This window comes from Bos mutus, chromosome 22 (genome assembly GCF_027580195.1).
Source record: "Bos mutus isolate GX-2022 chromosome 22, NWIPB_WYAK_1.1, whole genome shotgun sequence".
Lineage (NCBI taxonomy): Eukaryota > Metazoa > Chordata > Mammalia > Artiodactyla > Bovidae > Bos > Bos mutus.
Genome location: NC_091638.1, coordinates 12,479,001 through 12,495,842, shown reverse-complemented (window position 1 = coordinate 12,495,842; position 16,842 = coordinate 12,479,001). Strand labels below are relative to the sequence as shown.

The window sequence follows — 16,842 nt, the reverse complement described above, 5'->3', positions numbered from 1 at the left end:
CTTGCAGCGTGTGGGATCTTATTTCCTTGACCAGGGATCAAACTCATGCCCTCTTCATTGATTACATGGAGTCTTAACCACTGGACCACTGGGGAATTCCCTATCTTTCATTTTTGACATTTTAATTATAATGTGTCTTGGCATGGATCTCTTTGGGTTCATCTTGTTTGAAAATCTCTGTGCTCCCATCTCAGGACTTAGGTGTCTGTGTCCTTCCCCAGGTTAGGGAAGTTTTCAGTCATTATTTCTTCAAATAAGTTTTTTGTCCCTTTTCTCTCTTTTCTCCTTCTGAGGCCCCTATGTTGCTAATGTTAGTATACTTGATGTTGTCTCAGGGATCCCTTAAGCTCTTCACATTTAAAAAAATCCTTTTTGCTATCCTGATTGGGTAATTTCCACTACCCTGTCTTCCAGATCACTAATTTCATTCTTCTTCATCCTCTAAACGGTTTCATCTCAGTTATTGTATTCTTCATCTCAGTGTTATATTCTTTTTCATCTCAGTTATTATTTTCTTCAGTTCTTATTGGTTCTTTTTAATACTTTCTATAGTTCTCTATCTTTGTTGAAGTTCTCACTGAGTCTGAATTGGCATATGATGACCTCTATTCTGCTCTGTTGACCAAATGTTGTCACATGGCTGAACCCAGATTCAAAGTGTTGGAAAAAGACTCCAACTCTTTAGTTGGAGGATTTGCAAAGTTACATGGTGTGTACAAGGAGGGTGAAGAGTTGGGCTATTAATGCACGTGTATTATAGACACTCGTGATAGTGATTCTCTACTTCCTTGCAGGCCTGAATTGCTGCTCTCTATGCCATACTGTGGACAAGAGAAAGTCCTCCTGGATCACTTGGTGGAGCCTGCGAAAAACCTGCTACCAAATAGTGAAACACAGCTGGTTTGAGAGCTTTATTATCTTTGTGATTCTGCTGAGCAGTGGGGCACTGGTAAATTGTCATGGTCTTGTGGGGACATTGCGGGGCAAGGCAGCTGGGTGGCTTCATTCCGACTTGGCCCTTCAAGGAGCTGTGAATGTGGGGGAACTAGGAAGAAGTGGGATTTCTGTTGGTGTATCCTCTTAGGGGACAGGATTTTGCCATGATGTTCTGAAGAAATGCTGCAACTGGGAAATCCCCAAGGCGAAGAGGCTTTACCTGTGGGAAGCATGACCCACGTCAGCGCTTTATTTTTATGTGTTTATTTATTTATTTGTCTTTTGGCCATACCACACACCATGTGGGAACTTAGTTCTCTGAACAGGAATGAAACTTGTGCCCCCTGCCACTGAAGCACGGAGTCTTAACCACTGGACCACCAGGGAAGTCCCCAGATTGGAACTCTAAAGTGGCTATTGGAGTCTTGACCTTAACTCCAAGTCTGTCCATCATTCCTGGAGGATTTCTAGACATTTTCAGCATATCCTACATGTTTCCTCCTCTAGATGGCAATGCTCCTATTCTCTTTTTTTCCTGATGGCCCTTGTGTTGCTTTCAAAAAGATAAAAAGTTTAGGAGAAGTCTACAGGGGCTAGAATAGGATATAAGTTGCCTTGGTATTTTTCACTACTCATGATCCTTTGAGAGGAGGGAAAAGAGATACTGTTTTATGTGTATGACAGATCCTTCCAAATTGAAGTATGTTGTGAGTTCTGATGAGCTTTGGAAATAACTGAATCAATCAACCTCCCTAGCCATATGGTCATGAACTCCTTTCTGCTCTCTCTCCTCACCTTGTCCTTCTTTCCTCCTCTGCACACATACCCTCACCTTGAGCAACAGTATTTTCTCTCTTATCACCTACATGTTTCTTTCTCTCCCTCCCATTATGTCTTGTGTTTCCTCTTAAAATGGCCATAATGTAAAACTAAATTCTCTTAGTATTTGTCATCCCAGGTGACTGGAGTACTGAGTTCCCCTCATTGATTTAGAGTCACAGAACATTTCACAGTAAATTACTAGGAGGGACAAGGACCTGTCTTGCTCCTACACCCCTACTTTCCTGGTTAGTGCTTTACACCTGTGTAATCTCCAGATGAGAGGAGATGAGCATGCACTGGAGTCCACCAGAGCCTGTGATCAACAGACAGCCCATTTGCCTGCTTTGCTCTTCTTCAAACTCTTTGCAACCCTGTGGACTATGGCCTGCCAGGCTCCTCTCTCCGTGGGATTTCCCAGGCAAGAATGCTGGAGTGGGTTGCCATTTCCTTCTCCAGAAGGTTCTTCTTCCCAACCCAGGGTTCAAACCCATGTCTCCTGCATTGGAAGCTGTATTCTTTACCACTGAGCCACCAGGGAAGCCCATTTACCTCCTTACTGCTACGTAAATTATTCCTGAAACAAAAAAGCAAATTTCTCTAAAACAGTCCCAGAGAATTGCCTTGATTAATTTTTTATCACTCATCCTGTAGGCGTCCCTGTAATCTTCCAGTGATTAGATTTCATTAGCTATCTACACTTCCAAGTGACAAGGTTCTTGCTCTTATTCCACAAATAGTCGCTGTTATCTGTCACACCCTGTGCTATTTAGTGGAAAAGCAATGTTGTTGTCACAAGGTCACACAGACACCTGTGTGAGAAAACTTACAATCAGAGAAGCAGCAGAGGGCACACAGATCTCCTAGTTCTCATCTGCCTTAAGATGAGGCAAGAGTAGGCTGGGCAGAGTGAGACTGAACACACAATGCAGAGGCTTCCAGGAGACAGACACAGGCCTTGTTTCACTGCACGTATTTATAGAGAAATGGAGACAAGAAACATCTAGTCCCTCGCCACTGTATTTGGTATATGGACCAGCAGCCTCATATCACCTGGCAGCTTATTAAGAATTCAGAGTCTTGGGCCCACCCCAGACCTGCTGAATCAGATGCTAGGTGGTTTAAGGCTCATTAGAGTTTGTGAAGCTCTGATTTGGGCAACTACATAGAAATGGGAGCATCCTGGATTAGGCCTAGTTACATTATGGGAGCTTCCAATGCTCAGTTCTGATATCAGCCTGCTCTTCCTTTGAGCAAACTCAGACCTGCTGAGCCAGCTTGTTGCTAAGCTTCCAAAATGAAATGGGAAATGAGCTTTCAACACCATTCAGATTTGTCTCTCCTAAAGAGGCAGTCAGCAAAAACAAGACCGGGAGCTGACTGTGGTTCAGACCATGATCTCCTGATTGCCAAATTCAGACTTAAATTGAAGAAAGTAGGGAAAACCACTAGAACATTCATGTATGACCTAAATCATATCCCTTACAATTATACAATGTAAGTGACAAATAGATTCAAGGGATTAGATCTGATAGACAGAGTATCTGAAGAACTATGGATGGAGGTTCACGACATTGTACGGGAGGCAGTGATCAAGACCATCCCCAAGAAAAAGAAATGCAAAAAGGCAAAATGATTGTCTGAGGAGGCCTTACAAATGGCTAAGAAAAGGAGGGAAGCGAAAGGCAAAGGAGAAGAGAAAAGATATGCCCATTTGAATGCAGCGTTCCAAAGAATAGCAAGGAGAGATAAGGAAACCTTCCTCAGTGATCAACGTAAAGAAATAGAGGAAAACAATAGAATGGGAAGACTAGAGATAGAAGACTAGAGATCTCTTCAAGAAAATTAGGGATACCAAAGGAACATTTTGTGCAAAGATGGACACAGTAAAGGACAAAAATGGTATGGACCTAACAGAATCAGAAGATAGTAAGAGGTGGCAAGAATACACAGGAGAACTATACAAAAAAGATCTTCATGACACAGATAACCACGATGGTGTGATCACTCACCTAGAGCCAGACATACTGGAATGTGAAGTCAAATGGGCCTTAGAAAGCATCACTATGAACAAAGCTAGTGGAGGTGATGGTATTCCAGTTGAGCTATTTCAAATCCTAAAAGATGATACTGTTCAAGTTCTCTGCCCAATATGCCAGCAAATTTGGAAAACTCAGCAGTGGCCACAGGACTGGAAAAGGTCAGTTTTCATTCCAATCCCAAAGAAAGGCAATGCCAAAGAATGTTCAAGCTAGTGCACAATTGCACTCTTCTCACACGCTACGAAAGTAATGCTCAATATTCTCCAAGCCAGGCTTCAACAGTCTGTGAACTGTGAACTTCCAGATATTCAAGCTGGATTTTAGAAAAGGGAGAGGGACCAGAGATCAAATTGCCAACATCCGTTGGATCATCAAAAAAGCAAGAGAATACCAGAAAAACATCTACTTCTGCTTTATTGACTACACCAATAAATCTTTGTGTAGATCACAGCAAACTGTGGACAATACATAAAGAGATTGGGATACCAGATCACCTGACCTGCCTCCTGAGAAATCTGTATGCAGGTCAAGAAGCAACAGTTAGAACTGGACATGAAACAACAGACTGGTTCCAAATCAGGAAAGGAGTACATCAAGGCTGTATATTGTCACCCTGCTTATTTAACTTATATGCAGAGTACATCATGAGACATGCTGGGCTGGATGAGCAAAAGCTGGAATCAAGATTGCTGGGAGAAATATCAATAACCTCAGATATGCAGATGACACCACTCTTATTGCAGAAAGCGAAGAAGAACTAAAGAGCCTCCTGATGAAAGTGAAAGAGGAGAGTGAAAAAGCTGGCTTAAACTCAGCATTCAAAAGTGCAGATCATGGCATCTGGTCCCATCACTTCATGGCAAATAGATGGGGAAACAATGGAATCAGTGAGAGACTTTATTTTGGGGGGCTCCAAAATCACTGCAGATGGTGACTGCAGTCATGAAATTAAAAGACGCTTACTCCTTGGAAGAAAAGCTATGACCAACCTAGACAGCATATTAAAAAGCAGGGACATTACTTTGTCAACCAAAGTCTGTCTAGTCAAAGCTGTGGTTTTTCCAGTAGTCATGTATGGATGTGAGAGTTTAACTATGAAGAAAGCTGAGTGACGAAGAATTGATGCTTTTAAACTGTGGTGTTAGAGAAGACTCTTGAGAGTCTCTTGGACTGTAAAGAGATCAAACCAGTCAATCCTAAAGGAAATCAGTCCTGAACATTCATTGGAAGGACTGTTGCTGAAGCTGAAATTTCAATACTTTGGCCACCTGATGCGAAGAATGGACTCATTGGAAAAGACCCTGATATGGGAAAGATTGAAGGTGGGAAGAGAAGGGGATGACAGAGGATGAGATGGTTGGATGGCATCACTGACTTGATGAACATGAGTTTGGGCAAGCCCTGGGACTTGGCGATGGACAGGGAAGCCTGGTATGCTGCAGTCCCAAAGAGTGACTGGTGTACTGGTGTCACAAAGAGTCAGGCAGGACTGAGCGACTGAACTGAAAGAGGCAAACAGGCAACCCCTGACCTTCAAGAGCTTGGAGGCTTGTAGGCAAGACAGATGGAGTCCAGACAGCTATAACTAGGGCCATAGTGATACACTCAGAGAAGCAATGTGCCATGTGGATGGCACCTAACCCATTCCTGTGGAAGAAGGACAGTTTCCTACAGAATATATCAGCTAAGCTGATATCTTAAAGGCTGACCAGGAGCCGGTGGGGGAGAGGAGGAGATGAAGGGCCTTCTTCAGTCAAAAGCCCACTTGGGGGTTGAAAGTGAGACTGTTTTATTCTCTATTCTTTTTCTCTAGGGTTGTGGGACTGTGAGATTACCTTAATTCCTAACAGCATTGCTGATTTCTTTCTTGCCTTCCCAAGTGACTTGGCAGGGTTAGTGCCTCTTCTCTCCTTTCTTTCATCCTCAGTAACACTGTAAAGGCCAAAAGGACAGCTTATAGCCTAGCAATACAGACCCTGAAGAATCACACACACACACACTTTGGGTTAAGGAAATGTTTGGATGTAGTGTGAAAAAGGGTCTCTCCAAAAGCTTAGATGTCTAATTTTCGTAGTCCCACTTAATGAATGTTTGGGCCTTCCCAGGTGGTGCTAGTGGTAAAGAACTTGCCTGCCAGTGCAGATAGACATAAGAGACTCGGGTTCGATCCCTGGGTTGGCAAGATCCCCTGGAGAAGGAAATGGAAACCCACTCCAGTAGTATTGCCTGGGGAATCTCATGGACAGAGGAGCCTGGTGGGATATGGTCCACAGAACCTAACATTAGGGTTAGGATTAGGGTTAGGGTTAGGCAGAGAGTCGGACATGACTGAAGCGACTTAGCAACATTTGAAGTAATTTACATTGGGAGCTCTAGCCCAGTGCTTCCCAAACTTTTGCACATCATGGTTCATGTACAAAAATGATCACATCTGTAGGGAACACTGGGATAAGTGGATAATGCTGTTTGTGGTGGGGTTGGCGAGCCTCAGGGTTGGCAGGATCCAGAGTATGAACTAAGGTTTTCAGACTTGATGTTATAAGCAATGAACAGCCACTGAATAGAGCCACCCAGGTAACTAGGAGGATGAAAGAAATGGTGAATGCCACTGGGAGGTTCTGGGAAAGTTGGCAAGATATTGTTGGCAAGAGTTGAAAGGATTAGGAAGACCAGGAGATAGTGTGATGATCCATTAGGAAGATTTTTTTTTTTTTTTTTAACATTCCAGGGCCCATTGATGAGACTCTGGGAAAATATAGTGGCAACGGAAATCTAGAAATAGGATTTTCCTTCTTTTGTTTTACTTACTCAAGGAATTGTTTCTACTGGAAAAGTTCAGCCTTAAGCAAAATCTCATCACCAAGAGAGATCCTAATTTATTCAAATAAGGAAGAACAATAAAAAGTAAAGTCAGCAGAGAGTTCAACCTGACCTATGCTGTGCTTTATCATTTCAGGTATTTGAAGATATTAACCTTGATAAACAACCCAAAATCCAAGAATTACTTAAATGTACTGACACTATTTTCACATACATTTTTATCTTGGAGATGGGTCTGAAATGGGTGGCCTTTGGATTTAGGAAATATTTCACAAGTGTCTGGTGCTGGCTCGACTTCGTCATTGTGATTGTAAGTTTACCATCTCTGTATAATGTGCAGGTGGGATGGAGGGGGGCTGGGTTGTGGTGGAGGAGGGGATCACACGGAAGTTGCTTTTCCCGTGTGCCTCATACGAGTGCCTCTCCAGAATATTTTTCTTCACATTTATCTATCAGCAGTCCAGCCTTTCCTTGGTCCCATTCCTCATATGCTGCATTTCATATGCTCACCATCTCAACCCTTTCTCATTGTACTCATTTCTCATGGTACTCATTCACTTCTCTCCATAAGCACCGCTTATGTCTGATGTACATCTAGAATAACTTTGCACATTCTCTACTTTTCCTTCTCCTTCCAACTTTTAATTTCTTTTCAAGACTTCTCAAAGCAGGTTAGCAGCCAGCAGATTAGGCTGGTCTCCCATCTTGATTGTCAAGCAACAAGGATTATTCACATACATTATTTTTTCCTATTTAATCTGAACAGCAGTGTTCCAAGTTAGGCAGACCTATGTGTTGTCTACCACATTCCAGACAAGGAAACCTGAAGCTCAGAGGCTTAGCAGCTTGTTTCAGATGAGATTGGAATTCACACCTTGGTCTGTAAGATGCCCAAGGCCAATAGCAGTAAGAGTAGGTAACATTTTTCGACTGCTTTCTCGGTACCAAGTAAGTAAGTACTGCTTACTCTGCCATATGCCTCTTATGCATTCTCTCTTTTAGTTATCACAGCGTTTCCATGTTGCAGTTATTGTTTTTCCCAGATACATATAAGTAAACTAAGTCATAGAAACATGTTTGAGGTTGCCCAGCTAGAAGATGGAAGTGAAATCACTTAGTCATGTCCGACTCTTTGCAACCCCATGCTCCTCCATCCATGGGATTTTCCAGGCAAGAGTACTGGAGTGGGTTGCCATTTCCTTCTCCAGAGGATCTTCCCAACCCAGGGATCAAACCTGGGTCTCCCACGTTGTAGTCAGATGCTTTACCATCTGAGCCACCTGGGAAGTCTTTTGAGCCTGGGAAGAAGAAGGAGGTGAGACTCAAATCTAGTAAGACTCCCTGCAAAGTCCTTGATTTTAACATCTATAGAAGGCAATGGCACCCCACTCCAGCACTCTTGCCTGGAAAATGCTATGGACAGAGGAGCCTGGTAGGCCACAGTCCATGGGGTCGCTAAGAGTCAGACAAGGCTCCACGACTTCACTTTCACTTTTCACTTTCCTGCATTGGAGAAGGAAATGGCAACCCACTCCAGTGTTCTTGCCTGGAGAATCCCAGGGACTGGGGAGCCTCATGGGCTGCCGTCTACGGGGTTGCACAGAGTTGGACACAACTGAAGCGACTTAGCAGCAGCAGCAGCAGCAGCCTTTCTATAATGACCTAATTAGTTAGACTTTGTCCCTGCTATTTAAGAAAGTAGGTATGACAAATGCATAGTATACACTGTGTGCTCAGCACACCACACTGGAGAGCCATAATTTTGTTGGCGGGTACAAATAGGCCGTGTGGTTCAAGCATTTCAGAAAGTCATCGGTGCCATCAGAGCTCCAACACCAGCATTCCCGTGAGCATCATGAGGGTCCCTATCAGTTTCCAGAGTGCTGGTCACTGTGCATCCATTGTCTTATTGATTATAGTGGAGGATGCATAAGACAATGGACAGACTGTTGGTATCTCTGATCTAGGACCTGTGGTTTACTGGCCTAAACTTAGGAGACTGATTCTTTTTTTTTATTTTTGATTGGAGGATAATTACTTTAAAATTTTGTATTGGTTCCTGCCATACAACACTGTGAATCTGTCACAACTATATAACTATATATATATCCCCTTCCTCTTAAGCCTTCCTCCGTCCCCCTTCCCCGCCGTCCTGTCCCCTTAAGTCTTCAGAGAGCACCAGGCTGGGCTCCCCGTGTTGCGCAGCAGCTCCCCACCAGCCATCTGTTTCACACATGGTAGTGTTTATATGTCAACGCTACTCTCAATTTGTCCCATCCTCTCCCTCCCCTGCTGTGTCCACAAGTCTGTGTAGGACACTGATTTTAAAGCTGTTTCTTTACTCTCTTTCTGTGTAACCTCAAGCAAAGTGCTGGAAGTTTTGATATCAATTTCCAAATGGATATAAATGAGAGTGTAGATTCTAAATTGCCCAAATTTGCCCAGATGCAAAATGGAAAACATACAGCTAACAATAACTATTTAAAATATCAAAACAGTAGTCGAGTGCCACACTTTCAAAAAGGACACCAGGTCCAGGTGGTTCTGAAAACAAGTTTTACCAACCTTCCAAGGAGCAGTGCTATAGACCACATGATTGTGTCCCCTTACCCCTCCCCTGAAATTTGTATTGAAACCTGATCTCCAGTGTGTTGGAGATGGGGCCTTTGGGAGGCAGCTAGGACATAAGAGCATTGACTCCAGAGCCCTCATGAATAGGATTAGTGATCTTATAAAAGAGACTCCACAGTTTCTTCACTCCTTCTGTGAAGACAGGGAGAAGATGACTGCTTATGAACCAGGAAATAGGTCCTCAACCAGACACTGACTCTGCCAGCATCTTAATCTTGGAATTTCAAGCCTTCAGACTGTAAGAAATTTCTGTTGTTTATATATCCAGGCTATGGTATGGTATTCTGATATAGCAGCCTGAACTAAGACAAGCAGTGCATCCCAACCTTACTCAAATTAAGACAAGGAACAGAAAAGGAGGGGAGGCATGCAAACTTATTTAATGAGACAAACATAACCTTGATAACAAAATGAATGGAACAAAAATGCGTAGAGCAAGAGAAGATATAATCCTTTAACTATATAGCTTTATAAATCCCAGAGAAAGCACTAAGTGTAGGCACTATTACTGGTACCAGCCTTAGCACTGTACAGACCCAATTCCATCTGAAACAAGGTGCTGATCCACTGGGCTTCACAGTTCATGTCTGTAATGTGGTAGTGAAGTTATGTGTGTGTGTGCTAAGTCAGTTTAGTCGTGTCTGACTCTGCGACGCTATGGACTGTAGCCTGCCAGGCTCAGCTGTCCAGGAGTTTCTCCAGGCAAGAATAGTGGAGTGGATTGCCATGTCCTTCTCCAGGGGATCTTCCCGACAGGGATTGAACCCATGTCTCTTAAGTCTCCTGCATTGTCAGGTTCTTTACCACTTAGGACCATGTGGGATGCCCAGCAGTGATGTACACCACTGCATAATTCAGAACATTATCGTGTGGATTAAATGAGTTATGTGAATAATCTTCTTATGTTGCTTGTTACTCAAGGTTAAATAAAATGATCTTTATAATTTTGGAATAGGAAACTGCAAACACAACCACAAATATATATCAAAATATAAGACTTTCTTTTTTTTTGTTCAACAACACCATGATTATAAAAGACAGGCTAGACCCTCGAGACAGTATATACCACATATAAAACAGATAGTTGAGCTTACCGGGTAGATCTGCAGTAAAGAATCTACCTGCAGTGCAGGAGACACAGGTTGGTCCCTGGGTCAGACACAGGTTTTGTGTCTGGAGGTAGGGTTGGTAACCCACTCCAGTATTCTTGCCTGGAGAATACCATGGACAGAGGAACCTGGTGGGCTACAGTCCATAGGGTCTCAAAGAGTCAGACACGACTGAAGTGACTGAGCACACATGATGCATAACAGATAGTGATTATCCACTGTAAATAAATACCGCCTACAGATCAACAAGAAAAAGACAACCCAGTGTAAGAATGGGAGGAGGATGCAAACAGGCAATTCACAGAAGGATCTTGAGTTGCTAACAAATGTATGAAGAAATACACACTAGTCATATCACCAGTTAGCACAAAAATACATATTAAAATGAGACTTCTTTTTACTTATCAGACAGACAAAAATTTTTAAGTTGGATAATATCTAACACGAGAAGGATTTAGGAAAATGGAATTTCTAATCACTGCTAACTGCTATACAAGACATTTGGGGAAAGTTTTGCACCATTAAGTTAAAATTACAAATGAACCCAATTTACAATTCCAGAAATACCACTTCTAGTTATACGTTTAAGGAAAACTCTTGCGTATGTACCCAGGAAAAATGCATGTCTGTCTAGTTTGCTATTGTTCATAGTAGCAAAGAAATGGAAATAACTTAGGTATTCACCAAGGAGGAATGAATTCATAAAATATAAATATATGCTGTAATATTCCATAACAGTCAAAAGGAGAAAACCATAAGAATATATATCAACATGATAGGAATCTCAAAAACATAGTACAGGGAGATTAATGCAAGTTAGGTAGGAATAAAATAAAACTAGTGATAGCTTCCCACCTGGAAGAATGCCATAGAGTGGAAAAGAACGGGGATATGTTCTTGTCAGCGTTTCTCATGGATGTTTCAGTTAGGGGTGAGGTTCCAGGTGAAAAGGTATACAATGTCCCTCCAGGAACATCTTCTCCATTTACGCTAACAGTCATTTAGTAACACCAGAACTGCTAGGCTTAAGAACCCTTTTCCCTCTGGTTAGGAACAAGGTCAACAGTCCATGGGGTCACTAGGGTCAGACACAACTTAGTGACTAAACCACCACCATAGGAACAAGGTAGGCGTATTTGTGCAAAAGCTAATTAAATAACTCTCCCAACAGGCAATGCTGTCACAAGCAGAAGAACAAAACAGCTTATTTGAAAAAGCCATTATAAATAAGCACATTTTGAATCAATGGTGATTTTAAAAAATTGATTATGAATTTAAGAATCTGGTTATTCTGCCATATTCATTCAATTTCTCTTACTCTGCAAATGTGTTACTACTGCAATGAGATTGGCTAGTGGGAGGCAATGAACTTTGCCATCAGCTAAGTCAGGAGTATCAGTAATTCACTTCCTGTCCTGCTGAGCACTCTCCATCTAAGTTGAGCCTCTGAAGGCTCTGCATAATCAATAAGAATGGCTGAAAATCTGCAAATAGTGTCTTCAACTTAAGCTCAGCATCTTTATTGAGCTTTAAAATTTTTTTCTTATTTTATTTGTCTGTGCCAGGTCTTGATTGTGCTAGTGGGATCTAGTTCCCTGGGCAGGGATTGAACCCATGCCCACTGCATTGGGAGCACAGAGTCTTAACCACTGGACCACTAGGGAAGTCCCTGTTTGTTGAGTTTTAATTTAGTGTGTTTACAGAGTTCTCCAATCCTCTGTCATATCCCGCTGTAAGGAAGCATGTTAGGAGAGAAAATTGGATTTAATTCTCCAAAAAGGAGCTGTTTGAATGAGGGAACATGTTAGCCAAAAGGAATTCATTCATTCTTTTTTTTTTAGAATTATTTCTTTGTAACTTTTTATTTTGATATTTCAAGCTTATGGAAAAGTTGCAAGAAGTTGCAAAAGAATCCCTTACACTATTTCCCCAGATTCACCCATTATTAATATTTAAGCCCATCTGCCATATCAGTTTTCCCTGTATTTTTTCCCCTAAACTGCTTGAGATTAAGTTGTAAGGATCACACTACGTTAGCCCTCAACATTTCAGGGTGTATTTCCAAAGAACAAGCCTGTTATCTCACACAGTCACAAAACAATTATCAAGGTTAGGAAATTTAACATGATCCAGTACTAAATACCACATCCATTTTCGAATGTTCTCAGTTGTCACAAGGTCCTTTATGGTTAATTTACCCTACGCGCCTACCACCACCTTTCCCCTACTGCAATCTAGGATCCCACTCAGGATCCCACATGACATGTCATTGTCATGTCTCTCTGGTTTCCTTGAATTCACAACAGTTTCTCAGCTTTTTTTGGTCTTTCATTAAACAAATCATGTAAACGCACTGTTCTCACCCATATGGGCTGGAGCTTTGCCAGGCAAGGAGAAAAATAGCCTCTAACCTGCCCTCCCCTTCCAGCTGGGTCTGGTTGGTTTCTGTCTGGATAAACCACTGTGGGCATGCATTCGCCTCTCAGAAAGATGGCTCTTAACACCACTGGGTTCTCTGGTCACCAAGTTGGATGTACTATGCATAGCTTCCTTTCCCACCAGGTCTCTGTGACAAGTCTCATCGACTTAATGGGCTTGAAGTCCTTCCGGATTCTTCGAGCACTGAGGCCCCTGCGAGCACTGTCCCAGTTTGAAGGAATGAAGGTATGTTCTTTAGATGGAATGGAGGAAAGTCAGCTAGCAGGGAAAGGTAGAGAAGCCAACTGCTCTTCTTGGGCTGGACATCCCTTAAATTGTCAAACTTTTCCTGGACTCCTTCCCATCTGGCCCACTGCTTAGAATTCAGAGGTAGAGAAAAGTCCAAGATATAGTCTTCACCTAAAAGCACTTCTGTGACAGTCGAGCTGGGCTCTGGCTTCCCTTCAGTCCTAGGGCAGATGTCTCAAACACCATCATCAGAAGACACTTCTCAAACGATCCTGTAGCAACCAAAAGGACCTGTAATGTAGGGAGCTGAGAGCAGGGCTTGCCATGGGGCTGGGGTTCAGGGTTGGAATGTAAAGATGAGGTTTCAAGAAATGCAGCCCCACACATCAGACCCATCCTGGGAAGATTAAGAGCTTGGTGAGTCTCACACGTCTGTTATGTTTTTCTTCTGCTTTGTTTCCTTAAGGTGGTAGTTTATGCTCTCATAGGTGCCATACCTGCTATTCTGAATGTTTTGCTTGTCTGCCTCATTTTCTGGCTCATATTTTGTATCCTGGGAGTAAGTCTGTTTTCTGGAAGATTTGGAAGATGTGTTAATGCAACAGATGTAAAATCAGTTATAGATTATAACATTGTTGCAAACCGGAATCAATGTGAAAGTGGACATTTCTATTGGGACACCCCGGATGTCAACTTTGACAACGTGTTAATGGCTTACCTTGCACTACTGCAAGTGGTAAGTGCTGTCGGTTTGTTTTTCACTCTGGGGAAAGAACCCTTAAAAGAATCATAAAGCATTTCTCAGCTAATAAAAATATAATGACTCCATTGAAATAATGGAATCAAACCCCAGTTTCCTCATGGGAGCTAATGCCCTCTGGAGTTGTTCCCCACTGAGCATCGCCAACTTGATTGTCTACTGAGCTTCAACCTCCAAGACTCTGTAAGGGTTTGGACCTCACACTCTGTCCTGTGGTGCCTTGTTCTCCTTAGCTCCAGCCAGAGAGACATGGAGCCTCAGATGCCAAGCCACACCTGTAGTAACAGTTCCCTGTGGGAACAGTCCCATGTCAAACCGTGGTTGCAAGGTCTTGGACAGATAGCGCAAATAGATGTGGCATCAGGAAAGAGCCTTAATCAGGTTCTTTGCATCAGCTGGTCCATAACTTTTCTAGGAATTTTTAAGGCAGAAATTTCTCTTGTCTTTAAACTTTTTATCTTGTGAAAATGAAGAAAAAATAATACAAAACACATGCCCATGAACTTTTTTCAGCTGTTCCTTTATGTAGGCATTCTGTCCAGGAAGGGTGGACCATCATCTTATATACATCTGCCCGCTGGACTTGCTGGCTTTTGTATGTTGATGACAAGCCTATAATGGTGTTCATGTTTCTCTTCTTTCATTGCAGGCAACATTTAAGGGCTGGATGGATATTATGTATGCAGCTGTTGATTCCACAGAGGTGAGCTTGTGTTCTACTGTGCTGTAGAGTGCTAAGATCAAATCAGGAGAATCATGACTATATATGGCCAGCCTAGAACTTCCCTCATCATAGTTCCAGTGGCCAGGGTTCTCTGCCTTTTTTACATTAAGACAAACACTATGAAACAGGGGTTAAAAGGGTTCTTATTCATCCTCCTCTGAGTATTACATCCTAGCATGCTGACAGCTCTGATGTTCTCCGTCTATTTCCCTTTCTGACAATTCCCTGGGTACAAGTGAGGTGAGCTTTTCTCTGTTCCTCTTTCTATCTGAACCTCCCTTTGCAAGATTATCAGCTTGCTGCATAATCTTATGTTAAATTATCAGTTGAATTAACTGAATATTAATTTCTTCTTTCCATTAGATTATTTCCAGACTAATGCCTACCCTTAATTCAAACAAGTAGATGCCTGAAGCCAAGTGGGACTAAGGTTAGGTACTGTTTGAGGCAAAAGAGAAAAATAATTGTTTCAAATATTTATGTCCAATACAGTGGTTTCTATGGCAGGTGTTCAGTAACAAATATCATAAGTCCTTTGAGCAGATGATAGAGCTATCAACACTCATCTCTATCTTTGAATATGATTAGAGGAAAGAAAAGAGAGGTCCTCCTACCCCTATCCCCAAAATGAATAAAACCAGAGCCTCGTGAAGAACTTGGACAGAAGGGGTCTGGATGCTTTCGGTCATCCCTCAAGCTAGGCCAGCTGGATTGTAGTCCATTTTTGTCCCTTCCAGAGCTTGACCATTCATTCATTCATACACTTGTTCAGTGTGTGTGGAGAACCTCATGTCACAAGCTATGCCAGGCACTCAGAATTCAAGAGTGACAGAACACAAGCACAGACTAAACACAATAGTGTAGCGGGCTCTGTAGGAACCATGTAGATATTCAGCAAGGATTGGTAGTTAAGCTCCTTTGCGTGAAATGGACATGTCCCTTCTCTGGGGGCCATCTCAGTTTGGCTCCCTCCAGTTATGTGTCTATATGGACATCCTAGAGACGTTTTCAAAGGACACACGCAACCGTGCTACTCTCCTGTCTCACAGCCCTTCAGTGATTCTCCATCGCTTCAAAGAAAAATCCAAATGCTCCGCCACACCCCCTCCCCACTGTATGGTACCACTCAAGCTGCGCTGGGGGAAACTGAAAGAGGGGAAGGGGGCTCCCTGAAGGACCACGGCTCACTGGAGGAGGCTGAGTGGTTAATGGTGCTGCTACCAAGCAGTTAGGATGGCTCATATTTTTCTCCAGTAACTGTTTTCTTCTTTCATTAAAACAACCCCTAACAGGAAGGACAACAGCCACAGTTTGAGGCACGTTCTTCCATGTACCTTTACTTCGTAGTTTTTATCATCTTTGGCTCATTCTTCACTCTGAATCTCTTTACTGGTGTTATTATTGACAACTTCAACCAACAGCAGAAAAAGATAAGTATGGGGATTGTCCTGATTTGGTATTTTTACCTCCTCATTTCTCCAAAGAGCTTGGATGGAGCATAAATCAGTTCTAGATTGTTGTGCAAAGTAGCCTTTATCATCTGCATAGGAATGAAGAGGGAGCCTCTTAAGGAAAGAGTCTTGAGGATATGGCTGAAAAGGGACTGCATTAGCTGGGTTTTATTAATCATTGTTTTTATTCTTCACTCTACCCTCTTAAACAAAGGCCATTGTTGAACTCTAATAGAAAAACAAATATCAGGATTAGTATTTATGTCAAATTGTAGTAACCTTGCAAGTGTATCTTGTTATTCAGGATAAAAAGAGTACAATCCCTGACTTGGGATAGTTCAATTTACATGATTTTTCAGCTTTTACAATGAGGCAGAAATGATACGCATTGAGTAGAAACTTTACTACAGGTTTTGAACTGTGATCTTTTCCTTGGCTAGAGATATATAGTACAATACTTTCCTGTGACACTGAGTGGCAGCAGCCACAGCTCCCAATCATCCGTGGCTCACTGAGGATAAACAGTAGGTATATATTTACAACATTCTGTATCCATACAACCATTCTGTTTTTCACTTTCAGTACAGTATTTGATAAACTAAATGAGATATTCAACGTTTATTTTCAAATAGGGTTTGTGTTACATGATTTTGCCCAACTGTAATCTAATTTCTGGGCTTCCCTGATAGCTTGCAATGCAGGAGACTCCAATTCGATTCCTGGGTTGGAATCAAATAAGATCTCCTGGAGAAGGGATAGGCTACCCCCTCCAGTATTCTTGGGCTTCCCTTGTGGCTCAGCTGGTAAAGAATCCACCTGCAATGTGGGAGATCTGGGTTCAATCCCTGGATTGGGAAGATCCCCTGGAGAAGGAAAAGGCTAC

At 42.3% G+C, this 16,842-nt stretch overlaps 1 protein-coding gene across 1 annotated transcript in view; it reads left to right on the top strand.

Annotated features, from left to right (window-relative positions):
- The window catches only part of SCN11A (sodium voltage-gated channel alpha subunit 11), a 141,436-nt gene that overhangs the window by 104,069 nt on the left and 20,525 nt on the right, over positions 1-16,842 (top strand). The window contains exons 23-28 of the mRNA XM_070359609.1: positions 795-949; positions 6,754-6,927; positions 12,920-13,021; positions 13,491-13,760; positions 14,434-14,487; positions 15,801-15,942. Coding sequence (XP_070215710.1) covers positions 795-949; positions 6,754-6,927; positions 12,920-13,021; positions 13,491-13,760; positions 14,434-14,487; positions 15,801-15,942 — 897 coding nt within the window. The remainder of the gene's footprint in view (positions 1-794; positions 950-6,753; positions 6,928-12,919; positions 13,022-13,490; positions 13,761-14,433; positions 14,488-15,800; positions 15,943-16,842) is intronic.